The following is a 27,213-nucleotide window of genomic DNA, read 5'->3' on the forward strand; positions in this document are numbered from 1 at the left end:
GGTCTGTACATGTAGGAATTTGGAAACCCATAACGAGTATGAGATAGCAGCTGAGCTGTTCTCCTTAGAAATTGATTTGACCAGTGGTTTCTTAAACCACAGATGAAAAGATCTGGAAGTGTTAGCCAAACAAGATACCAGTAGAAAGCATGTTTGTTTCCCCCTGTCACCTCAAAAAGTGCATCTTGAACTGGAAAATGTTTGATGAAGGGCAAAAGTGATGACGGAAGATATGGAACAGTGTTCATTAAAGAAGTTAGTAGTCTGTGCCCCTGCAGCCTAGAAAAAATAACTAGTTCAAGGGAGATGTAGTAGGGATCTGCAAGATTAGGAGCACTGTGAGCAGGGGATTCCAGTAGAAGAACAACGGGCTACCAAATGAAGTTAGTGAAAGTCAGGTTCTTCATGCATAAGATAGTAGACCTGTGAAACTCCTTGACAAAGGCTGCTGTGGTTAAAATAATTTTGTGGGTGGTCAGGAGGGGAAAAATAGTTGGGAGAAAAACCTGCTAGCAGTTACTGAATAGACAAACCACAATAGACTGAGGAAATCCTTAGGGCTAAAAATATTTATAGGATGGGAGAGTACTTGGCAGGGAGAGGGGGTGCAGAATATATTTGCTCTGTTCTTATTTTGCCATGGATTTTTGCTTGTGGAAATATTTATGGACTAGGTGGAATATTCATCAGTATCCAGAATCAGTAGAGCCATTGAATTCTTCTGTTGAATTGTGAAATAATAATAGTAATATAACATCTTGGTAACTTTTTTCTAACTAATTAGTACATAAAGTTGTGAGGACATATGCTATCTTATCTTAAATTTTTTAACTCACCTTCTTCCAAAGTGTGTTTCCCAACTCTCGTAAAATAATTTCAGTGCAAACTTGATAAGAAATATTGCTGGCTTAATCCTGAAAATCCAAGGTACTCTGTATCTTGTAGACTCTTTTGAAATTTGATAATCAGTCACAGGACTGATATCTACATGTTGTGATGTAAATCAAGCTAAAACAGATTGTTTGAGAAGTTGTTTTTGTTACATTTATGATTTGTGGCTTGACTTATGCAGTGCATAGCACTCCTGCATGAACTACAATAATTATTTGAATAAAAGAGTAAATCTGAATATTTGAATATTTGAATAAAAGAGGAAATTATCATTATAACTTAAATCCACAAAGTGAAAATAAAACAGTCCTTAATGATTCATAGTCAACCTAGCAAACTTCTTAAGGGTGATTTGAGATACTGAAGTTAATGTAGGGCAAACAGGTTCATTCCACAATCAGGGAATGAAAGATGCTTCTCCAGAGGCAGTGATTTCCTTTGGCAGATTCGGGTTGTCTTCTGGGAAGTGTTGATCTGGTTTTTTTGTTTGTTTGTTTGTTTTTCTCTTGGATTGGAAAAGGAGCGGACTTCTAACTTACAGACTTCATAACATTCTCCAGTCAGTGGCATAGGCATAGACACAAGCGACCAGTTAGCTCTCTAGCCTAGTAAGCCACCAAGTGAGCAAATGATCAAGGGTCAGGGAATAAATTGGAAGCAGTTATCCAGTACAATATACTCAACAGCAGTGTTATAGAAATCACATCATGTTACAGCAAGAGGAAAAAATTATACTTATCTTTAGAGCACAGCAGTATTAACATTCATTATATTGTTTTCCATAAACTAAATTTCACCTGTTCTTGACTGCTTAATGAAATATAGCTGATATTTGAAAGTTGAAGTTAAGCAGTCTGTGGAATGCATTTTTACGTTATTTTAGCTCAATTATGCCTTTCCTTCATTGTATTTGCTGCTATTTTAACTTGCTCTAGAATCACTATTACCGTGTAAATTGTCCTCAGGGGTGCTGTTTGGTAATATTATTTGCTAAGAGTATTTCTCAGGTTTGTAGGTCACTTTTCCCACTTCGCTACAAAAAGATCTGTATTATTTGTGGAGGAGGGGAAGCAAATCTACTTGCCAAAATAAGGCACTATTTTCCATTTCACATCCTAAAGTTATTTTAAAAATCCCCCTCTAATACAGCAGCAATCTAGTATGCTGGGAAGATTGTAGGATAGAGTAGCCCAAATTGTTGTGGGAGAGCATTAAATCTAAAGAACAACCATTTATTGCATCTGGTGGTGCTTTTTTTTTTAACTGAAGTCCTGTACTGATTTTTTTCCACAAACGGTATTAATGTCCTAAGGTGCTAAAGAAGTCGTCATAGTTTTATTTAATAGAGCTTGTCATTGAAAAATAGTATGCATGCTTCTTGGAGCAATAACAAGGTGATTAGCATAAAAAGAAACATTGGGTGTGTCAATAGGACAGGAAGCCTTTGACATAATTAATTGTCTAGAAAAGCTCTGTATCTGAAAAATCTACAAATTATACTTACATGGAAGGAATTAATTCTCCTTCAAGATATATTTTATATAGTCAGATGATTCAAGTAAGAGAGCTGAGGCATTAACATGTCACATGATTAACAGTTTCTTTGAGCAAAGATATTAATCTCCATCTGTAATAAAGAATAATAGCCAGCAACCAGCCACGAAATCTAAATTACAGGCAAATACAGGAGATCAGAAACCACTCCCTCCATGTTCTTGTTGACTTCTTGACTCTCCTAGACTGACCTGATATGGTCTTTATATCACTAGAGACTAATTTACATCTGAAACAATAATATTTCAGAGTGATTAAATCAGTCATTCATAGTTGCATTCTTCAGTCTTGCCTTTGTAAATTGTACAAAATATGGCAAGGGAGCTTTGAATATCAGTTAAATCAGTGTTGAAGAACACCATGGCCGTTCCTAATTCCCATTCTTCTTCTGTTTACATTTGTCTTTTTTTATTAATCATTGTCAATCTTCCCTATCCTTCCTTATTTTCTTTCCTTATTTCTTTGGAAAAAGGTGAGAGAAACTGTTCTCTTTTTTTTTTTAATTTTCAGCAGCTTTTCTGCTTGGGATTTTTTTCCTCTTGCATACATATTTCTTTTCTCTCTCTTCTTTCTCTTTTCCTTTATCTGTTTTGTGGCACTCAGACATGTCTTAAGTTTTCTTTCCTTTTACTTTATTCTCTGACATAAGTGGCTCCCAATTTATTTTCTTCTTCATATCCTTGCCTCTGTATTTTTTTTATTCTGCATTTTTCTTCTTGTTGGTTCTACCTTTATTACTTCTCCTTTCCATCTCTTCCTATTTTTTCCTTGGTAATGTAGTACATCACTGATAAACTTTAGGAGCCATCAGTGCAAAGCATAACCAGGATCAGGGCTAATTAGATCATCTTATTCACATTTGCGAGGTTGGTGATGGTTTATTGATAGGGCTAATAACATTAGAGGGATAAAGTTCAGGGAACCTGTGCTGGCATTAAGGAAATACAAGAAGCAACTATGAATAGAGTGTAACAGTAAAGGTCTATGTCTCATTCATCATATAGCAAATGAAATGGACTGTATATATAAAGTATATCACTCTTGTGTAGCTGGATACTTCCTAGACAAAATAAAAATTAGGATAGCAATGAAAAGTTACCCTACTTGACACTCTAAGGTTGTGGAATCTTGCACATTCATATTACAGAATCACAGAAGGTTGGAAGGGACCTGGAGGTCATCTTGTCCAACCCCCCCTGCTCAAGTGTCACCTAGAGCCAGTTGCCCAGGACTGTGTCCAGATGCCTTTTGAATACTCCAAGGTGGGAGACTCCACAGTGTCTCTGGGCAACCTGCTCCACTGCTCCATCTCCCTCACAGTAAAAAAGTGTTTCCTGATGTTCAGATGGAGCCTCTTAGCCTTTCCTTATAAGAGAGATGCTCTAGTCCCTTAATCATCTTCATAGCATCAGCATCATATTCTGGCCATAGCTTGAATTGCTTTGCACTGGACTTAGAGCTAAGCATACTAAGAAGTGTGGCAGAAAAAAGACAAACAAACCCTAGAGTTCAGCAGTTAATCTAAATTGCTGTATCCAAGACAAGACATAATGTAAGTTTTCATTTGAGATGGGGAAAACCTTGTTTTAGTGTTCTCTGCAGCACAAGTAGCAAAAGAATTTGTCACAAATGCCAGGGTACTTGAGCATCATAGGCTGAGTATTTACCTGCATCTTCTTGTTAAAACTTTCAGTGAATGAAGTGAGGAAGAATGTTGTATATTTGTAGGTATCATTTGATATCCACCAAACAAGAATCTGATAAATAACAAAAATAGAAAATGTGTATGGATTTCTTTAAATTTTAAAAAGTGCATGCCTGGGGAATGTCATGTTACTTAAATTATGTTCATCAAAATCATGTTTGGACTTCTCAGTATTCACTGCATGAAAACTGAAGTGCGTTATCTTATGTGCCCAAAACACTTTTTCCAGGAATTAATTTGCAAATGGCTATAACCAGTGGTTGTTGAGGCTTGAAGTCTGAAATTTAGATCTTTAAGAGCAATCTGATGATGGTTGTTTCATAAATACAAATTCTTTTTATAGCTATCAATATGCTGTTTGAACTGTTTCTCAACTTCATTGAGAGGCTTTGAAGCAAGAAAGACAGATTTAGATCAGAATCCTTTGATAGAACTTCTGACACGGAAGATGAAACCTTGTCAGGAGAACTCTGAATACTTTGCTTACATGATGAACTTAATATCCTGATGTGTTCCTGCTTACATGACTGGATGCAATGACATTAATGTGTTTCTTTGGTCTTGAAACAGGCTGATAAATGTATTCCAAAACTGAATGAAGGTGATCAGATAGTATTAATTAATGGCCGAGATATCTCAGAGCACACGCATGACCAGGTGGTCATGTTCATAAAAGCCAGCAGAGAATCTCACACGAGAGAGCTTGCACTTTTGGTCAGGCGGAAAGGTAACTGGGCCTATTTTATTCACTTTTCATGTTTTTGAGACTGTTGCTCTTATGCTTGGTGGTATACCCTCTTCTGCTTACATAGATGTGTTCTCAGTGTACCGGGAATAGGTCTGTGCTAAAAAGTAGATCTCCCTGCATTTGAATTAATAGTACAAATAGTTTTAACTGTGTAGGTTCTTACCACTGCAGCAAAGAATCTATGAAGTTAGAATTTCTTCTTATTTTTCAAGTCTAAAAATCTATGAGAACAAATAGTCCCTTGCAAAAGTTTGGGGGTTTTTTTGTAAATATAGCGTAATTTCACAGATCCCCAATTGCAGGTTTGCAAATACCCATGGGTGCTCCCCAGCGCAATTATACAATGAAACAAGTCAAATAAGCTTCTTTTCTTTCTTGCCTTCCATTCTTACAATAGACATTTTGTGACAATACTGAGCTTGATCTGTGCTGGCTACTTGCTAAACTGCTGCCAGCAAACAGGAGACAACCTCTGAAATATGCAGGGTCTTAAGCCTGTATATTTAAAATATGGGGAACCCATGCAGCTTGGTTTTGCTTGCTCCATATTTAAACACATGCAGATCCCAAGAGCTTTCAGATGATGTGAAACTTTTAGTTTATTTACTTTAAGGGCTATGGTAAGACCTTAACACACACGATTATGGAAGGGCTTTGCACAGAGTTTCTGATTACATTAAGACTTAAAAATCTGAAGGGATTATGCATCACTGGCAAACAGGAGGGAATAAAACTGCATAAATGATATGTATTTCTGTAGCATTTACTTTATTTAAAATTTCTTGAGTTTCTAGGAAGACAGATGGGCTCTTGGTCTTGTTTTCCCTGAACAGTCCTGCTTCTATTATTGTAGGCCTTTCCACTGACTCTATGCAGTATTTAGTCTTCCCTTAACTTTTCTGGTCCCCTTCCTACTTGCAGATAAGAGAAGTCTGCTCTTAGCTAAAGATAACCTGTGGCCCCATGCCAGTCATTTGTATAGTCATGAGTATGAACAGCTCCCCATTTTCTGAAGTTTGGCAGGTATGAGCCAACCTGATCATTGCAGAGAATAACCACAGCTGGACACATGTGGTGATTCAATAGCTTTCATAGAGACAGAACTGCTGTGTAAATTAATTCATTAATGTTTGTCATGTTCTTGAACATGTTAGCAAGGAATGTCTTGGACAACTGACTAATAATTTTTTTGTAATTTATTAAGTTAGCTCCTTCAGTGTTAGCATAAGAAATTGCAAAAGATAATTCAGTTGCTTATTGGCAACTCCCTAATGGCAAGGGAGTATAATGTAAGCATGTTTGTGTCCATTTTGGGGGGTCCAAACTTGATATGCCATTAATTATGCTCTAAACTTTTTTAGGCAAAACTCATTTGTTTTTTACCATGGTGGATGATGTGATTCATTACATATTCAGCAGTTCGTTCTGTAAGACAAGGTTGCAGCAAAAAAACTCTTTGTGCTTGGAAGTCAAGTTCTTTGCCTTCATAGATAGGCACCTTGAGGAGTTTCATTTTGTGAAAGGTCATAAGGACATTTACTCTTAGTAGTTTCTACAGTAATATAGTACGTAAAGAAATGCAGTTAAATGTGTTGCTGTTTGCTTTCCTGAGGCCTTGTCTTTGCAAACTTTGTTCTTGCAAGCTGGTAAACTTTAATATGTGTTGGAAACACATTAATGCTGTATGTAACTGATTTTAATTTTCAATACATCTTTCAGTAGTTAAACAGTTTGTGGAGCCTAAATCAGAAGATGAAGCTGATTCCCACAATATCACAGACTCTCTTCTTCCTATCTGTTCTGAATATGGTGGTGATACACTGGAGGAGTCTATGGAGCAGCTAAGGAAAGGGCTGGAAAGTGGAACTGTCCTTATTCAGTTTGAGGTGGGTAATACTCAGCTCTCAAATGCCATTAATATAGACCAATAGCTGTGACCAGCAAGTAATGTAAGGGCTTAATTATTGGAAATCTCACTGCTCCCATTCAGTCTTATCTCAAGAGACCGAGAATGTGACTTGCCCATCAGTTTCACCCTTCACTACTTAGGAGAGGGAAGAATGAGTTATCAGTCTTGCACAAAACATCATCTGCTGAGAAAAATGTGTTTTAATTAACATGTTTCTAGCTCAAGTACCCAAAGATCCCTAAATTAATATTTTTTTCTTAATTATTTTATTGAGTAGAATAGTGGGGTTTTGACAGAGGTCAGTCTTTTACTTTGTTTCTTTTTCCATGCCACTCCATGAGATTTCTAAAACATCTTTTATACCTTAAGTTAGGGTTTCAAGTTCTCACGTGTTGCCTCCTTTCATGGAATCATAGGAGCAACTTGACCATTTGTCATCTCTTTCTGTTAGAGGTTGATATGAAAGTGTTGGAATGTTAATTTCTGTTTGCAGGACATTTGTAATGTCCAGCTCTGTGGTGTTTCTCCCTGGCAATCTAAAACACTGATGGTTTCCTTCTTGGGCAGATTACTTCATAGGTGAGATTCCCCTGCATATAGGATGAGACTTTGAAGAACTGTATAGATTAATGAATTAATGTTTGTCGTGTTCTTCAACGTGTTAGCAAGAAATGTCATAGAAAACTGACTAATAAAATGTTTTTATAGTTTACTAAGTTACTTCCTTCAGTGTTAGCGTAAGAAATTCCAAAATACAATTTAGCTGCTTCTCTAATGGCAAGGGAGTCCAATGTATACATGTTTGTGCTTGTTTTGCTGTTGTGGCTCCAAATGTTTATAGGAACTTATGATTTGTTATGATTTGTAAATTTTACATTGAGTTCTAGAGTAACCCTTTCTGATGCTGGAAACTTGTAGAACAGCAATACAATTTTTCCCCATTTTGATATTTTTCCTTCACTGTATTTTCAAATGCTGTAAGATTTAATTGTGGCGGCTGAAGAGTTGTGGTATTGCTTATTGCATAACTACTCTTTTTATGAGGTTTGCTTTGTTTCCAAGATTTCTGAGGGTTAAGATTCCGTTTTTTTTTTAAGGAATGGTAGACTATGGTTCATAGCTGCTTTCCAAAATCCACAGCACTGGTTGCAGTGCAGCAATAGCAATGAGTGTGTTGGCTATTGAAACAGTAACTCAAAAGATATGAACTAGCTTTTCAGTGCTTTGTTAATTGTCGAAGTTATTGACTAAATTTGTGCACAAAGTTCCTGTAATAATCTTCACAGGATATTTGATCCTTTATGACTTTTTTCCTGTCAGCGTTTATAAAAGCATATTACTGACATTACAAAAAAAGCGCAAAACCTTTTTGAAATCTAATAAACTAGGGGACAGCTTAGTGGCCTTCTTTCTTTGAGTTCATTGTTTAGTGATCTTCAAAAGCAGACACAATTGCACCATCACCTCATCAGCTTTGGTGGCTCTCGAACTCTCCATTCACATTAGTAAAATAGTAAATAATTAGCCAGGAGACTATGAATAATCAAGGTTTCCAGAATATCTTCCTCCACTTAAGCAGAATTTAAGAAGGCCATCAATGGCAAATTACTTTTTGCCAAGCAACAATAGTGAAGCTCCAGAATTGTTACTTAATGTTAAATTATTCTTTCTTGTCTCCCAAAAAAAGCAGAAGTCGCAACTTGGCTCTAGTAAAATGGAACTTGAGTTATAACCGGTAGGAGCTGCTCAGTTACATATAGTATCAAGTTCTCTTCTCACATGGCTTGTTTATGCTGTTCAAGTTGAAAAACGTGGTGAGCTGTGATACCAAGTCTTAGGATTCAGTAAATCTCACAGTAGAATAAACTTTTTGTGGGTTGTTCCTTTTCTCTCAACCGAAGTAGGGGATTTTAGCCTCCTGTTTGTTTCATTCCATTTTATGTAAGGAACCATATTCTAAATCTTCGTTAAAAATGTAAGATCTAATGAGATCTTTGGTAAGCTTTCAATGAAGTATATAAAATTCTGGTACAACAAGGTTAATAACTCAGTTGTAAGTTGTTTTCATGTATATTTAATACAGAAAAACTGTAGTTGTATAATTGCATTTCTTCATTTTTTTGTTGGTGTTGTTTCTTCCCCTCTCTACCTTTTGTTGTCTTGTACGATGCACTTAATGCATTTTGACCTTAAAATTTATTTTTGGTTATACGCTTGTATGCCTACATTTACTCCAGATAAAGTTGTCAAGATAGGGGTTGGCCCAAAACAAGGGGGAGTCACATGTTAAGAGATTGTGATGCATTGAAGCTTTGTTTTTTCAAGTACTTGCAGGATTGAATGTGATGGTTTTAGTCCAGAGAATAGAATTTTGTTTGAATTTTTTGTATTAGTTGATTCCAGAAAATATCAGTCTGCAGCTATTTTTTTCTTCTGATGTCTTTTATTGCTCACTTCTTCCACCCTCAACCCCTGTTTTCCTTCTGGCACACAGTTTTATAAGAAAAAGGCAACCTTGCAGGGAAACAGTTTATATCGATGACTTACACTTCCTCTTTTTTTTCCTAGAAATTCTTCTAGAGATTGTGATGGGCTAGCAATAACAGAAATTCTAGTCATGTTAAAAAATACAAAAATATCTCAGGTGAATGTTGCAGATGGTTAGGAAAAAGACTAAAGAAGATAACTTATATTTTTTCAGTCTGTGTATTTTCATGTGAATCTATTTAGTGTGCATATAGCATAATCACATCCCTCAATCCTACCATTTTTCATTCTGTCTTGCAGCAACTTTATAGAAAGAAACCAGGATTGGCTGTTACATGTGCAAAGGTACCTCAGAATATGGACAAGAATAGATACAAAGATGTTCTACCTTGTGAGTATTAAGTACAAACTTTCTGCCTATTTTGCTTTATCCTCTAAATGATAGCTTATAAAACTGTTGTATTGAACTTCTTGATTAGAGATTTCATTATACATTCAAAGTTGTTGTCGTGGTTTAACCCCATGTCAGCAACTAAGCACCACACAGCCGCTTGCTCACCACCACCACCACCCCCACCCCCCGTGGGATGAGGGAGAGAATCGGGGGAAAAAAAGTAAAACCTGTGGGTTGAGATAAAGACAGTTTAATAGGACAGCAGAGGAAGAGAAAATAATAATGATAAAAGAATGTACAAAACAAGTGATGCATAATGCAGTTGCTCACCAGCTGCTGACTGATGCCCAGCCCATCCCCGAGCAGTGATCACTGCCCCCTGGCTAGCTCCCCCAGTTTATATACTGAGCATGACGCCATATGGTATGGAATAGCCCTTTGGCCAGTTTGGGTCAGCTGTCCTGGCTGTGCCCTCTCCCAGCTTCTTGTGTGCCCGGCAGAGCATGGGAAGCTGGAAAGTCCTTGACTTAGTATAAGCACTGCTTAGCAACAACTAAAACATCAGTGTGTTATCAACACTATTGTCATACTAAATCCAAACCACCGCACTATACCAGCTACTAGGAAGAAAATTAACTCTTTCCCAGACAAAACCAGGACAGTTGTATGATTGTTCATTTTATTTTCTAAAAGGTTATCTATTTTGGTTTGTATTCTGCTGTTTGTGTGTCTGCAGTTCCTCAGTTCTTTTACTTAATAGAAGGGAAGCATGCCCCTTCATTGATAATTTAATTCCCTCTTTATTATTTTTTTGTGTGCAGATGATGCCACAAGGATAATATTGCAAGGAGATGAAGATTACATTAACGCGAATTACGTGAATGTAAGTCATACAGAGGCCTGCATTTGCCCACTTTCTATATTACAATAACAGACTCAATTTAGTCTGTTTAAGGAATTAGGGTTTTTCATTTTATATTTTGGGAATTTGTAAATGTAAAAGATGTAAAGATTCATAATGTAAAAGATGAAGTGTCTCTTGTGAAACAAGTGGCAATCCTGATACACAGCAGATGCAAGCATGTAGTATACACTGTGATATGTGCAGGATCTTTAACCAGTAAAAATTGTTTTACCTTTCCAGATACTGCAAATGCTGAGGTTGTCTCATATAGCTTAAAATTAAGCCTTTTTCCCTCTAGAACCACTTATGGCCTACCAACTTATGGCCTACCTGTGAAGGGTCCAGAAGATAAACCATAGCCCTCATTACCCTAATCATGTGTGTAGGCTGGGAGACAGGGAGAAGAGGGGAAAAATACATATATATGTTTGTGTCAGATACTTAAGTTAAACACCTAAATCACAGAATCAACTATTAACTTACTGAGTTTATCAGGCAATAAACAGCTTTTGCTAGTGTACCTCTGGTATACCTTGCCATTATTTCTTACTAAATATTAAAGAAAATTTGGAAAGCTTTGCAGTTTCAAGTTTTCAAATACATTTTTCACTATTAATCATCTCTTCCTAGTTTAGCATGAAGGACTATAGTATCTATAGTATATACCTAGTTTAAATATTTAAAGATTTTTCACATAACAAATTGTGATCTTGATTGTCTTATTGCTCAACTTGCCACCTTAATCTTCCCTCAACTCTGAATGAAATGGTGAATTAAAGAAAAATAGTAGTTGAGTAGTGAGAGCAAACTTTACATAGGACTTTTCTTTCTCTTCATAGATGGAAATTCCTTCTGTGGGCATTGTGAACAGGTACATTGCTACTCAGGGCCCTCTTCCACACACATGTGCACACTTCTGGCAAGTAGTCTGGGATCACAAGTTGTCACTGATTATCATGTTAACAACTCTCACTGAACGAGGACGGGTAAGTGTTCAGGTTCTTTGTATGCTGAAGAAATATACTGTGCCTTTAAACTTTTTTCCCACTGTTATGATTAAATAACCCTAAAATAGGCCAGCTTATTCCATTGAATCATTTCTCTGAAGCCTTTCTGAATTACTTAGAGGAACAGATACTCTGCAACTTTATTTTCTCATGCTTCTTTGAAAACAAACCAGCGGTCTGATAAACAGAAATCACTGCATTGACTCCATTTTGCTGATCAGCCAGGTACTATGTGCTGTCCTATTTTCCCCCTGAGAACTGGACTCCATGTTGCAGTTTTCCTAATGATTCAGCAGATGTCTGAAGTGTTGAGAAAGCTGAACAAAACTTGCAGTCTGGCTTCAAACAAGAGTCTGCCATTGCAGTACTTACTAGTTTTAGCATGCTGGTGGTCAGAATTTAACCTGCTTACTTTTATTTATGTAGTTGGTTCTTTCCTAGAATTGCTCTGATAATTCTTTTAATTCTGTTTAAATAAATTCTAGCAGTCCATTAATTTCAGAATAATACAGTGAAAACTAAAGCAATATCTGGTGTATTCTGTTGTACTTTGATTTAATGTATCTTTTGTAATTTTAAAGATGACATTTTTAGATTATTAATGTACATAAAGGGATTATTTTTTAAGTTTTAGAAGTTGAAAACAGAACAGTTTTTTTTAAGAGGTGGAGAAGATGATGACTCTTGTGCCTGTGCTGTAGCCTTTATCTATGTCCTATGTGATCTATCCTACACTATTGAATTTATCTGGCATCCCAGTGAAAAAACAATGTTTTTGGAAAGCAAGAGAGCGAGTATTTCAAGTCCTAAACAGCATAATAATTGAGACTTAAGTAGGGACAGTTAAGCAACAGTGTAATTCTTCATTGACATGTATGAAAGAAGTCTGAAAGCTGAAAAGCAGCAGATTTTAACCATGGTCAGGTTACATAGCTATTCATGGAGACAGATGTTATTGAACATCATCTGGCACGAAAAATGCTCCCTTCATCTTTCGACTGTATTGCAGTCAAAATAGCTTCCTGCTTTATTTTCCTTGTATTGAGGAGAAACACTGGTTAATACTGGTCTGTACTTTGCCCAGTGAGTTGGAACCTTCAAGGAGATTTGTCGCAAACTTCTAACCATCCTGCTGGTACACTTATACACCGGACACTTTTTCTGAATTTTGTTTACTTTCAGAGATGTTTTACATTTGCCCAGTTTGTGGGTGAATTTTCAGGGATAGAAAAAGATGTATGTTCTTGCCAGAGTTATCCCCATTGCCAAATGCCAAACCTTTCCCCAGACCCTGGAGGGTTTACATTCTACAATATCTCTTTATTATAAGATAAAAACTGTTTGGTTTGGTTTTTTTTTAGCTTTCCCCCAAGTAGTGTTCATTTTTTAGAAATGGATGCATTATTTTGGCTTAAATTCAAACAGGAAAGTATTTCAGATAGACTACTGCAGTGAAAGTTTCAGGCATAGTGGTTAAAATTTGGATTTTAAGCCATTGAAAATTGAGCCCTAGGAAAGGTAGAATTAAGAAATTTTAACATTTCAAAATTTCCAGCTCTTGCCATTCTGTATTAGTTTAAAAAAGAAGTTTTAGGCAAAAAATGTTATAGATGGCACAAGCAATACTGATAAGTTGACAGAGAATCCAAATTAACTAAAGCTGAAATACAAACATATTGAGAATATCAATTTGTTGGGTTTCTTTTGGAGCTGGTAACAATTGTTACTAAAATGTATAGGCAGTGAAGAGGACAATTATAACTCAGCTGTTTTGGTCACACAATTAAATAAAGTTTTAAGTACAGGGTCTGGGGAGTTGTATCAAGATGGTTTTTTTATGACTCTCTTGGATTTTCTTATAGCTCAGCTGGACTTTTTCTTTAGTATGCCCTTTTCATAAAGTCCATTTAACTCGTACCTGGAAACTACTTGGTTTATATTTGTTGTGTGAAGGCAATTATTTACAAGACTGGAGTTGCTGAAGTGGAAGATGAGAATATTTAATTACTGGGATGAAACGTTGGAAACTTTATGTCGATGGGCAAACTTGAGCTGTCTTAAGCGGACAAGGATTTCACTGAACTAGTATCTCTCTGGAATACTTTTTCAAGTTCAGTCTATTCCACAGCCTTTCAGCCTTTGATTAGATGGGAAATGAGGTGGCAAACTTTATGTCATCAGCACTGCTCTAAGCTTACCTTTTAAAATGAGGAATAGGTATTGGCATTAGGATTGCTTCTACAAAAGTTACATGTACACTGACTAGATGTGCCTATCTACCTGCCTTTAGAAGGTGAACCAGAAAAAGGAAGACTATAATTTCAGCAGTAGAGTGGTAGAGATCTGAAGATCACCCTCTTACTATCAGCAGCAGAAGACAGGAGAGAAAATGGTTCCTTATGCTAGTACGCAGAATTGATTAATCTCTATTCTTTTAGAAAAGATTTCATGGATGTAATTTCAATATTGAATTCCACTTCAGCTCTCACTTGTATTCTGGTGTACCTCAAACTGCATATGCAGTACATCAGGTGCATTCACATGCACGTATGACTTCGCTTGTCACATGTTGGTAGACTTGAAGGTTAATCCATTATGGCCTTGCATGAAACCTGTCTGAGGCAGAGGGCAAATTGAACTTTCCTGCATCAGTGGGTATGTTTCTGGGCTTTTGTTTATAACTTCAGCATTTAGATACAATTAGTCATTTAAGAGAAGATCTCTGTCTTCAGTCTTACATCTGACATAGAAAAGAAATATGCATCTCTGACAAATGACATGCACATGAACTAAAGTTGTTTGTCTATTCTTCCAGTTTCTGAGCTCAATTTTCCCTAGAAAGTGTGAGGGGCAACTTTCATTATATGACCAAGTTACTGTGGATTATTGTGCCTGCAATAACTTTCTGTATAGTAGTCTTGTTACTAATGTTTATAAGCATTATTCTGTGTTTTAAAAATGCTTTTGCCTTAAAACACAAAATACGACTGAATGGAAAAATGAAGATGTTTTTCCCATTCAGTGAATTCCTGTCAAAAACTGAAGTAACACATAGCTCTTAGTGGCCTGAAAAACTAATACCCAAGTTAGGGAAGCAATCTTCAGAAGATAGCAAGGGTTGCTTCATTACCTTCACCACTTGCTTTCAGGGAGAGGAGAAGGGAAACTGTTCTTATGGAAGCAGCCAGACAAGTACTGAGCAGGCTGAACTTCTGGGGGGTGCGTTTTAAGGGGTGACAGTGCTGTTGGGTATTCCTTTTCCTGCTTGCGTGCTCTCTGCAGAATGAGTTCTCTCTTAGGGCTTCCAGAAACGGAGCCTGCCTTGCTCTTTCCCTCAGCCCTGAGACTGCAGTGTTGGAATAGCAGGGGACAGCCTGGATCTCATTATTTTTTGCATTCCAGCATGATCTTGCTTCACAGTCTAAGAGTAACTCATGTTTGAAGGGACCTGTGGAATATCTGGTCCACTCCTCTCTGCTTAAAGCAGGGGCAGCTTTGAAGTTCATGCAGGTTGTACAGCATCACGTCAGTTAAGTTTTGATTATTTCCATGGATGGAGATTCCACAGCCTTATAGGGCAGCTTGTTTCTGTGCTCGACCATCCTCACCGAAATAGTTTTTGCCAGCATCTAATCAGAATTTCCCTTTTTGCATTTTTTTCAGTCACCTCTTGTCCTTTCATTGTTCACTTTCATGAAAAGTGTGGCTCAGTCTTCACTGTAACCTGCTGTTAAGTGGCCGAAGATAGTTATAAATTCCCCCCCCACACTTTTCTTCTTAAGATGGAACAAACTCATGTGTTTCTCCTCCTACATTATGCCTTGAGAAGTCATTTTAGCAATTGTAGTTTAGTACCAGCCAGAAAGCATTTTGTATCCAATTTACCTGAATTTTTATTAAAATGACTAAACCACAAGTTTATAGAGAATTTAGCCTGTTTTGTCATATTTTCGAGTTTGGATGTAAACACCTCACCAACAAACCAGAATAGATTTTATACCGCTCTTTGAATTCCCTGAACCATAGCATAGGAGGGGAGGCTGGAAACAGAAGTGCTTGTATGAAGTCTTGATGTGTGCTTAATTTTCCTTACAGACCAAATGTCATCAGTATTGGCCTGATCCACCAGATGTAATGGAATACGGCAGCTTTCGTGTCAGATGCCAGTCTGAAGATTGTACGATTGCTTATGTTGTTAGAGAAATGGTGATTACAAATGTTGAGGTAAATGTCCGTTATCTTTAATTATCCCCAAGCAAGCTGAATGAATACATGTATAGATAGGTAGTGATATACTCTCTGTCTGAGCACGTACATCTCTGTGTGTGAATATACACGCGTATATACACGTTTTTATAAAAAGAATATGTGTATATTACATGAATCAACATAGTACGAATATTTCTTTAGAGCTTCTTCAAAAACCTACTTTTTGAAGTTCTAGAATACATTAATACATTATGCTGTACAGATACAGTAATCAGCTTCATAAAGAAGTTTAGTGCTTTTCTGTAAACAGTTTTGCAGTCACTGACTCTTCAAGTATTTTGGTTTTCAGTGGGATTTTTTTTCTAAGTAACTGCTCTTTCAAGGATGAAATATGGGTCACTTGATTAATGGCACATACAGCTAGAACAGCTAACAAAAGTGAATCGTAATAGCGTTGAGAGTAGATGCAGAATCTCACCAGCTCCTTTTCATCGTCTTTAGTCAGATATTAAAAAACAAAAAATATCTTTATATATCTCAATTGAAATGTGCTCAGTTTACGTAAGGTACTTGCATTCCTTAGCTGTTAATACTTTATGCTAATGGAAGGTTTATAAAGCAAAGAGAAAGTTAAATGCATGGAATACTTTTTGCGTATCAGCTTGTGTTGTGAAATCTGTGTTCAAATCACATCTAGACTTCCCATAACCTGAATATAGGGAATGAAGTTTGGCTTTTGTTTGTAAGTTGTCCTACATTTCTTATACATTTCCCTCTTCATCACTTTTCCAAAATTCTGTAGTCACAAGTATTTTCTAAAAAGATGAAGGGTTTGTGCTATCATAAGGTATGTGTGTAAGAAATCACTGTGTACTGACCCAATGCTAATTTACAGTTCCAATACTAGTCATTCTTTTAAACTTCTGTATAGTTAAGTAGATTTTACTGTTACTAGAATTGCTAGTAGTAAGAAAAAGGAAATATCTGTTTTAAAATGTAACATTTCATTGATGTTCTTACAGCAAGATGACCAATCCTTTAGTTTTGTAAATTTGTAACTGAATCTATCACTTGACAGTGCATCCAAATTTGTTTTAACGTGATTAAGATTTCCTTTCTAGTCATAAACACGCAAGATGCAGGCACTTAAAGGTCTTTCAGTTTAGATGGTTTACAGTGTTTCAATTTCTAGCTATGAGAAACCATCCAGTCAGGGAGCAGCATGATTTTTGGTTCTTTTTTTCAGCCAATTAATCTGTAAGTGATAAATTTGAATGTCAGCGCAGAAGAAATTAACCTCATTAAAGCAGTACTGCAGAGTATACATAGACAAACTTTTAGTCCCTGTCACTCAAATTAGTCGATTGCCAATTAACGTTGGTTAGCTAATGCTTCTTGTAAATTTCATTTTACTCTTTTCAAATACTTGGTTTTTTTCTTGGTTAGTATTTATCAAACTGGTACGTAATTTTGAGTAAATTCCCCAGTGACTGTATTCAGTATGTGTTTTCACTTCAGGTGTCTATTTACTAGCATGTGAAGCCTGCCGAAACCAGGACAGATAAGTCAAAATCCTAATGAGAACAGAGCAGTCAATTTTATTTATTTTAATACAAGTTAATTCTTTTTAAGATAAAGGTTGTGTGAGAATATAACATGTCTACAACAGCACACTAACAGATGTGAAAGTTACAAGGATCTTCAACTGTGTAAGTTGTCTCATGATAACTCTCAGTTGAGAACATAGTTTCTAATGCAAAGGTGTGTGCTCGCCTAGATTTCATCTAGGTTAGACAAAAGCATGCTAAAGCTAGTCCTCGGTGGCTGTGTGTTTGTTGTGGTGAGGGGAAGGTTGTTTGGAGTTTTTGGGGGTTTGGGGGGGGAGGGTATTGGTTTGGTTTGGTTTTGGTTTTTGTTTGTGGTTTGTTTTTTTTTTCACTAAAGGCAAGTTTATTTGTACACTTAAATAAAGTGGCTACACTCAAAAGAACACTCAACATTGAGCTGTCCCATACAGTAAAAATATGACCCTAATAATTGATAGCTCTGTGTGCATTTGGCATTTCAGATGGAAATAAAAACCTTGGTAGCTTGTTAAAACATAGGGAAAGAACTCTCTGAAACACTGAAGTATCTCCTGGTTTTACATGTCCTTTGAGGTGCTTTCTTAAAGCTGACCAAATGTATTCTTTTGGAGGCATCTTGTGTTTGAGTAGACTTTGCAAAGCTTTATATGTACTACCTCCCACAGATGATGTTGTTATAGTCTTTGAAGAATACATAAAAAGTCATCTGAATTCAAACCAAGGTTTTATTATTCCCTGAACTAATGTGAGCATCATTGGACTGGTCTTTATGAAGACAAGTAGCTTTTAATAGTAAGATGTATAAAGCTTCCAAACTCACAAGAGATTTGATTTCTGTTGGAAAGGCATATTTGTGAAATAGTTTCCTGTGAATTAAGTTGCACAGATTTCAAATCTGCCTTTAGGGGAAAATAGCTCAAAAGACAAGTTTATGAAATGATGCCCTTGGCTTTTGTTCATATATGCTCAGAAGACTTGAGGAACAAGAAACTTTTTAGGATTTTTCTGACACAGTTTAACTCAGTGCTTTACCTGTAATTGAAGATCAGCAAATGACTGCAAATGTGTGAAATATTTGTAACCTTTCTAAGCCTCATGAAATGAAATAAGGATTAATTTCCTGCCTTTTCTTTTTAAGACCAAGATTGAAAGCTATCCTGTAGCAAAGTGAAAGAAAAGCAAATAAAGCCCTAAGTTTGTTTTTTTGAGGTGGTTTTTAGGTTGGGGGGGGGTGGGGTGGTGTGAGGGGGGGGGGTTTATTATTTTTTTAAAAAGCTTCAGAACACATTGGGGATCTCACCAATTTCATCCAGTTATGTTTTGAAAAAAAAACTTTTTTGCTGCTTTCCCTTGTTTAAACAAGCATTTTTCTTGATTTCAGTTAAGTGTGACTAGAATCCAGCCATGAAACTTAGCAAGGCTGTGGAGACAATACTTGCTGAAGCATATTACTCACATAACTTTGAAGAACTGTAATTTTGAAAGGGTTTGGTTTTTTTCTTTTAATTCTGCCACATCTTGTATTAGTTGTTGCCACACCTTGTTAGTTGTTTCCAAAGTGCCCTGTCGTTCTCCCACCTGATTAGTTTTATTAACTAAACTAAATCATTCAAACAAAAAGAAAAAAAAAATCAAGATATTTAAAAAGTGATTGAATTTCATCCTTTAAAGACAAGTTATACCATTGCTATAATAAATGAGGAGTAAACGCCAGGAGAGACCACTTACACCTTATAAACAGCCCAGGTCAAGGTAATCAAGACAATTCCTTGTGTCTTGTGTGTCCTCCTTATGTGGACTGTTTAGCATGATTGTGCAGACAATGACAATGCAAATAGAGGGATTTGGGGAGATAAGCTTCTTTTTAATTTAAAAGCTATCACTTGCCATGGACATCATAATGATGGAGGGGATGGTTTGAAGAAAAAGAAAATAAATTGATGCAGCAATTCAAAGAAATTGAAGATTGAGCATAAATTCATTTTGCTAAGGAAGGGATATTGCTGTTTGCTGAAGGGAGGAGGTAAAACTGCAAGATGAAGAATGAGTGGTATCTTTCTGTTTATGAATGACCAGCATGTAGGCCTTCTAGTGACAGGGTTAAATTGATATTAGAGGAAAGAAAGGTAGGAATGTAAATGAGTATACTGCCAGCACTTTCTGCTATAAACAGCTGAAAATAGAATCTCTGTAACTTTTACACATCTTAATTGTTTGGGCTGAGACTTTCCATGCCATTTGTCTTCCTTGCTAGATACAAGTCATGCAACAGTTTGTGAGGGAAAATGTTGAGTTTGCTCATGTTAAGGATTCTTAGATTGGTTCACTGAACCTTTTGCTTCTGCACATTAAACAAGACCTTGTATTTTCTCTTTCCAAAAAAATCTATATAAATTTGACCATGTCATAAATGTCTTGAACAAACCTGTCGCACCGCAGAGGTATTTTAAAGGGTTCTCTGAAAAGTGTCTGCACTGAACATGTTCTGTTTTGTCAGATACTCGTGGTAGAAGAAAATGAGTTGGCTTTGAATAGTAAAGAGCTGAAGAACAAAAGTAGGTTAACAGTGTTATGGCAAGGGTGTACAGAAGCATAATGAGGTGGGAACAGTGGTCCGAAGAAATGCCAAATGCCACTGCCAAAGTATGTACTCTTCAGAAACTAGGCTTTAACCCTGATCACTGAGTCTCAGCTTTCAAGATATATTTGTGAAGCTCACTAGCAACGAGCATACCTTTTCCTGCTTACAAGATAATAGGACCATTTCAAGGTTAATGTAGTTCTACATGGTGAAATTTCTTTTCATTTTTTTAATTGAAGATTATATTATAGCCTAGACCAAAAAGGACATTAAATGAAAAGCTGAAATGCAAAATCAATTGCTTGGATTTTAAGAAAAGTCAAAATTAAGGTTGACTTTTCAAGCCTAAATTTCCTTCTTTCTATAGGAGTATTATCATTCTAAGCTCTGTGTGTTGCTTTTCTGAAGAACACCCAATTATTTTATTAATCAGGGAGAGTCATTTTAGGAGAAGGAAACGAGGAAGCCTGCCTTCTGATGTAATTATAATAAGCAAGACTGCAAACTGCAGAAGGATGAAGAATGGATATTTTTGTGGCTGAAGGTCTTGACAATGAGATTGTTTTGCAAGTCTCACAGCAGCCATTTGAAGTATTACCTCTGACAGCCCTATACTTTGTCAAGAGTTGCAATCCCAATGACAGACTTACTAGAAAAGATCATGTGTCTTTACCCAGTGTTTTTGAGCAAAATCTAGGCAAACACAGCAAAACAATGAAGTTGCTTTTGCAGTGAGATGTCTTGAATTTGCACAGGAGGGGTAGGTACAAGTACATCTTTTTTTTGGCTGACACGTTTGCTGCAGCAACAATAACCATTATCAGAAGGACAGTAACAAATACCTTGTGACAGATATGATGTCTTAGACCTCCGTAGCTGCTTGACAAGTAAATGTGGGTCAACGCCGTGAAGCAGCTAAGTGTTGGCCAAGTGGCTGATGATAAACTGGGCAAATTACATAATCCAGTAGTGTCACTGGAGTCTGTAAGTTGTTTGGACTCATTTTTTTTGAATCCACCATTGTTAAACTGATCTGTGGAAATACCAAATACATAAATCAATTGAAATCAGTCCATGTGAGTGCAACAAACATTAAATATTTTTGGAACAAGAAGGTGTATAATGTCAAGTTAGGCAAAAATAGCAACTAGGCCATGAGCAACTCTTGCTGTCTCACTTTCTGTAAGTTTAGACTTATAAAACAGGACTAATAAAGCCAGATTTTATAAAGATAAATTCTGCATTTATCAGTCATTAGGATGCTACAATAATGACTGTCACTGAAAACCTCAGTCCAAAAAAAAAAAAAAATTTGTAGAAAGGATTTAAGCTGACTTTCAGAGAGTGATAGTTTGGACACTAACTTGCGTATAATGAGAAGCTACCTCTTATTTTCCATTACCAGGTTTGTATAAAAAGCAGGGTCTAGCAAAAATAGTGTGTTTAAAAATAAGTATTGTTAAAAGGACATGTACAGTGGGGACAAACTATGGGACCAGTAACTATAATTCTAGCACTTTTTTGAATGTATGAGTGCTAGATTTTAGTAACCGTGATGGTCTTTTAATGCAAGTTATTTCCATGTGTGGTGGTATTTGGCTGACATTTTCTGAATTTAAAAGCTGACTTTCATTATGAGTAGAAAGACTTGAAGGTTTTATATTTAAAAAAAAACCCAACACTAAAAACAGCTTAAAAAAAATCTGGACTTCATCAGAGTACTGATTTGATGTCTTCTGCATGAGACATAAAAGTATTAGAATTAGAAAAACTAGTTCTAACATGAATAAAACCTACTGTAAACAGTAGTTAAACTAATAAAAAATGAAGTATTTTAAATACTTGTGCATTTTGAAAAGCGAGTGATGTAATGGTCAAGTTTTAATAATTTGAATCATCTCAGAAGAGCTCAACAAAAAGAATCAAAACTGATTATATCAAAACACAAATAACTAGAAAACTATACTGAAGCTTGAGGCGTACCTGGAATAATTAACAAACAGCTATGTTGGTCTCTAGGGATGAATAGGGCATGTAACAGAAAATTAAGATCATACCAAAAGAAGCAGCTCTGAGGACTAAGTTCATGCTCTTACAGTGTATTCTTACTCCAAATAAGTCTTATGTAACATGCTTGTCGTACTCAATGTCTGTGAACTATTTAAAAAAAAAAAATGCCACTTGCTATATTTGAGCCTGAATTACTGGTAAGTAAAAATTAACTCCTTCCTCTTTTCTGAGCTTGTAAAATGGCTCTTGATGCTACAGATCACTGTTGGTGGTTCTCGGGTGTGCCACTGGCACTTATCCATGATGCATGGCTTGAAGTTCTTGATGCGCATGGAAGGTGACTGGATACTCACTCTTGGATAATTTTAGAATTAATCAAGTCTTTGTTTCACCTGAATGCTGTAATTCAAATGTCTCTGATTTAAGAGAATCAGCTCAAACTGTTAAATGTAATTGCTGCGTTATCTCATTTCCCTTTTGAAGAAGTTCTGATTTAAGCATGCACAGATTTGCAAAAGAGGACATTTTAATGACATTTTCTTGTCATGTTTTTGTATTTTTTTCAATCTGTGGCATTTCAGAAAAATTTGAAGTGTAATCATTTGATCAAGCTCAACTACATAATGGCAGCCAAGCTGAGTAGACAAAGGCCATGCCTTTTCTTGCAGAGATCCCGGTCATTGTGGGGTCTTTTGATGACCTGGATGATAGATCTCAATGCAATTTGTATTACAGCAAGATTGGTCATTAATATTAGATTACATTGTCCACTTGGGCCTTATGCTAAGCCTTTTAATTGTGGTTGCTCAGGCTCTGCCTTTGAGCAGCAAAGTATGAACTGTGGTGTTTATCTTCATGTCCCTGGAGGCAATTGTAAATTTATTCAATTACTTTGACTGGAATAAATGCATTTCCTAGGACTCTACTTGGTACGTAGGCAGTAGTTATTCTGTCTTCTGTATCTTACTAGCCTGCTCCCTGGGAGTGGAACCACTTCTTCCAGTGGAAGAGGAAAGCAAGCAGTTGAAGGCATCTAAAACAAGTCATATTTGAGTAGTTGTGCACTTAAGAGAAAAAGAAAAAAAAATTCTTAAATTAAGTCACTAGCATCATGAAAACATTCTTGCGTGGACCACTAGGGAGAGGCCAGCTTTTATAGACTAATACAGTGATAAAGGAGGGTTTTATTTCAGTAGGGTGTCAAATATTAAGACTAGCAATGGACATCAGTAAAATGCAGCTAACAGTTTAACTATTGCTAAACGTGTGGAAGAAATAAAGGAACACGAAGACTTGTCTCAGTTTGGAAAGAGTGAGATCCTCGGTGCATGGTGCAGCAGAGCTCAGGAGTGTCTTAGGTTTTTCCTTCCCACCCTAATCATTGGTTACATCTGTAACATAGCAGTTGAGCCCAATCTGAATGCAAAGATGATTGCGTGTTTTCATAATCAAATTTAACAAAAAGCTAAACTGAAAGAACTTCTGTAAAACTGATTTTTTAGGTATAATTGGATGAAAAAAGAGCTCTTCATACAACAGAATCTTTTAACTAATTATATTGCTTTCATACAGGCAAGTATCCTTCTGTGGGTCATACAGAATTCATTCATATATGTACAATGAACATGTATGTATGAACAATATATATATAGTTCCCTAACAGAAACCAGACTTAGCAAATGTGGCAGGCAACTTTATATTATAACTGAATCTGTAAGTACACACTTAGAATAGATTGTGTAGCGCCAAGACCCTGTTATTTTGATATTGTTCTCAATAGTTCTGCTGTTTTCAGCTGTTTCTTTCAACCTGTTCTAAACTATTACATAGTACAATTATGCATAAGTCTTGTAGCATTTTACCTCAGGTGATTGATGTGAAGGTATAATAGGTCAACAGTCAATAAATTAAAAAAATTAAAATCTGGTTAGATCACAGAAGTTAAACTTGATACCTCATTTATTGAGAAAATTTTATGCCTTTTGTATGCTTTCGAAGGATTACATGTTCATGTTGTACTCTGAATTTTAAAGTGACAAAGATTTTCTACATCATATGCATCTTATAGCATCTGCAGAATACACTTACTGTGAAAAGTATGATTTGTATCTAGTAAACATCAATACAGGGGTCATAACACTGAACGCTTTTGAAAACCTTACTGTATTTTAGACAGAACAACAACACACCATCACCCATCTCCAGTACGTTGCTTGGCCTGATCATGGTGTTCCTGATGACTCCATGGACTTCTTGGAGTTTGTGACCTATATGAGGCCAAAGAGAATAGAGAATGAGCCGGTCCTTGTTCACTGCAGGTACTTGTGTTTTAAAATTCTGATTAGAGATTTGCTTCGGCCTTAGAACAAGCATTTGCTTTGAAAAGTTTGTCTGCAAGACAGGAGATTCCTTGAATTAGATGAAAATGTTAAACTGTGCAATATCAGCGTTCACTGTTGAAGACAGAAGCACTGGTGTTGTATCTAAAGGACAAGTTTCTTTTCTCTTCCTTTTCTCCTGCAACCTTTTGGTGAAATGGCTTAGTCACATAATTATCACAGAGCTGATAATCTGCAATGTAAGTTGTTCTCCATTTTTATCCTCTACCACTGTTGTAACCTCATTTTGAATGGTACTGCAAAGGGGGTTTTTTCTGCTATTCAAGTGCCTGCAAAAAGCAGTCAATTAGCTCTTACCTTTTTTAGTAAAAAATACCAAACCAGTACATTTAGACTTGTAAGCAGTTATAATTGTTAAAATTCCATTTACTTTAAGTGAGGTTTTAGTTTTATTTATATAAAAATTATTTTCTTTTTAATACTTGGCAGGAAATATTACTGAAGTTGCTTTAAAGATAAACTTTTCACTCTGTTCTAATGTTATTAAGGTCTTCCTGTAATTTCTAAGGCTATTTAGCATCCTAGTATTAAGACTGTGATATGAATCTGGTGCATTGCAAAAACCTAATTTTATAGACTATTTTTCTGTTACATTTCACAGCGCTGGAATCGGACGCACTGGTGTGTTGGTCACTATGGAAACAGCCATGTGCTTAATTGAAAGAAACCAACCTGTTTATCCACTGGATATTGTGCGAAAAATGCGAGACCAGCGAGCTATGATGGTGCAAACATCAGTAAGTGATGGAGAGGAAGCCTCATTTTCTGTATATATTCTGCACTTGTCCAGTTTTAAAACAGATCCAAAAATTTTTTAAATGATCTAGTTGTATAAGTCTTCAGTTGCCATTATATTTCATGTTTCCTACATTTAGCATAACATAATGTGGTGGCAAAGGCTGCTTTGCTTGTGAGGTGTGTATTTAACTTTTTCGTAAATATTTCTTACCTTTCCATTAGAAGATAATTGATTTCTATACATTGCAAGTTAGAATGCACAAAGTCAGACCTGCCCAAATCATCTGTTCATGGTTCTTTGTCTAAATTCTCTGCAAGAAGCTAGAATATTTTTTTTCTTTTCATTCTAGTACAGAGCCTTATAGGAAGTTATTAAACTGAAGGTAAAATTAACGGTTTTGTTGTATGATTTGAAGAGAGAAAGAATCTTTTCAAGAGGCCACTTCAGGAGTAGGAATTCAATAGGAACAATATATGTATTTTTTTAATTGTGCCACTACTCCAGTCTGGAAAAACAAAGGGCAAGAATGAAATTCAGGAAAAGTTGGGTAGTATCAATAACTGAAATACAAAAGTAGAAGGTGATTTTTTAAGATAAAGTGGTTCGAAGACAATTTGAGATCATGAGGGCAGTTTTGTGTCAGCTTTGGAAATGAGCATATTGACATTGGAGACCAAGGATGAAGGATGGGAGGCTCTACTTTCTCGAGTAGAGGTTGAATGACAGAATATTAAGTGGGGGTTATCTCAGAGAGCTAAATGCCCCATGACAAATGTAAGTAAAGCAGTTTAGACCCACAAAGTCAACAGTTAAATTGGGCATTTCTGTCTCTCATCTTCAAAAGCAAATGACTTGGTTTTCACTTGATCAAGGGAGGGAAGAAGGTAGCTTGAGAAAATCAATTCTATTCATTACCAGGTTAATGACTGCAGGAGCTAGCATTATGATTGACTAGATGAGGGAAAAGTCTTGCATTATCAAAGGGTGTGAAAGTGTCAGGAATTAAGGTTGCTTGAGTAACATTAGAGTGCTCTGTGAGTAGAGATTGTTCACACATGCTGCTGGGACTCTTGTTGTTCATTGCAGTACGAGTGCACTCTCTGGAAGTGCATTGGGGCTGTACGGTTGAGGAAGGAGTTGTCTGAATAGTCCTCTGCCTGTTCCTTGCAGAAATGGAAGCTGAGCTTATGACAAAGGATGTCATGAGATGAGAAACACTAGCCTCAAGGTTAAGGAAGCTGAATGTTGACTTCTGGAGTTGTACCTCTCTACAGTCCCTCCGATTCTAAAATGAACTGAACAAGTTCAGGCTTAAACTTTGTAGAGGTGGTCATCTTTTTGAGAATCAGACATGAGAACCTGAAGTAAACTTCAGCTTGCCAGAAGTCCAAGTCCCTGCTGTTACAACAGAAATCAGCAGGAATTGTCCTTGCGCTCTACAGCTTGATGTAACTGAAGAATATGGGGAATAGTGATAAATACACTGATAATCAGAACCTGAGTGTGGAAAACTATCTAAAATAGGATTCTTTACCTTGCTTGCTGCGTTCCACAGTTCACTATCAGCACAATCAAGAGAGGGATGATCTGTAGCAGCAATACTGTGAAACTAAATTCACTTGCTATTTCTGAAGTATGCAGATACTGTTGTGAAAGGCCAATGAGCAGAATTGGCATACTGTACTGTGAGAGACAGAAGCAAGCACTCAGCTGTGAGAAAGCAGAATATCAAAGAGCTGCATGTCAACATTTTGATCTATCCTGGGTGCTCTATCGCATTCCCATGCCTGCATTCCAGCTAGCCCCACTGCTCATATTTGATATTCAGCTTAGGGCTTCTGGGAGAAGCCATTAGGGATTGTTCAGTTGTAATAGCCTTGCCTGAAGCATGTTCAGCTGCCCTGTGGGGATTGTGTGTGTGCTAAGATGATACACATAGTCAGACGCATGTTGTGAGTTAATATCAGGCAGGGCATACTCAGTAAGTAAGAATGGACCCATCAGAGCTATTAACTGGTCAGTTTAGTGTCTGCTGTTAATCATGTGAAAGCTGTAGTTTCTCAAAGACCTGTAATTTGGTCATCAGGAAC

The 27,213-nt window shown here is 36.5% G+C and overlaps 1 protein-coding gene across 3 annotated transcripts in view; it reads left to right on the forward strand.

Moving 5' to 3' along the window:
- Positions 1 to 27,213, forward strand: part of PTPN3 (protein tyrosine phosphatase non-receptor type 3) — a 134,131-nt gene that overhangs the window by 101,396 nt on the left and 5,522 nt on the right. For all 3 annotated transcript variants that reach the window (XM_072852967.1, XM_072852969.1, XM_072852970.1), the window contains 8 exons: positions 4,721 to 4,877; positions 6,618 to 6,784; positions 9,595 to 9,685; positions 10,510 to 10,571; positions 11,432 to 11,578; positions 15,695 to 15,823; positions 24,158 to 24,303; positions 24,986 to 25,121. In XM_072852967.1, coding sequence (XP_072709068.1) covers positions 4,721 to 4,877; positions 6,618 to 6,784; positions 9,595 to 9,685; positions 10,510 to 10,571; positions 11,432 to 11,578; positions 15,695 to 15,823; positions 24,158 to 24,303; positions 24,986 to 25,121 — 1,035 coding nt within the window. The remainder of the gene's footprint in view (positions 1 to 4,720; positions 4,878 to 6,617; positions 6,785 to 9,594; positions 9,686 to 10,509; positions 10,572 to 11,431; positions 11,579 to 15,694; positions 15,824 to 24,157; positions 24,304 to 24,985; positions 25,122 to 27,213) is intronic.

Source organism: Ciconia boyciana, chromosome 2 (assembly GCF_034638445.1).
Source record: "Ciconia boyciana chromosome 2, ASM3463844v1, whole genome shotgun sequence".
In the NCBI taxonomy this organism is placed as follows: domain Eukaryota; kingdom Metazoa; phylum Chordata; class Aves; order Ciconiiformes; family Ciconiidae; genus Ciconia; species Ciconia boyciana.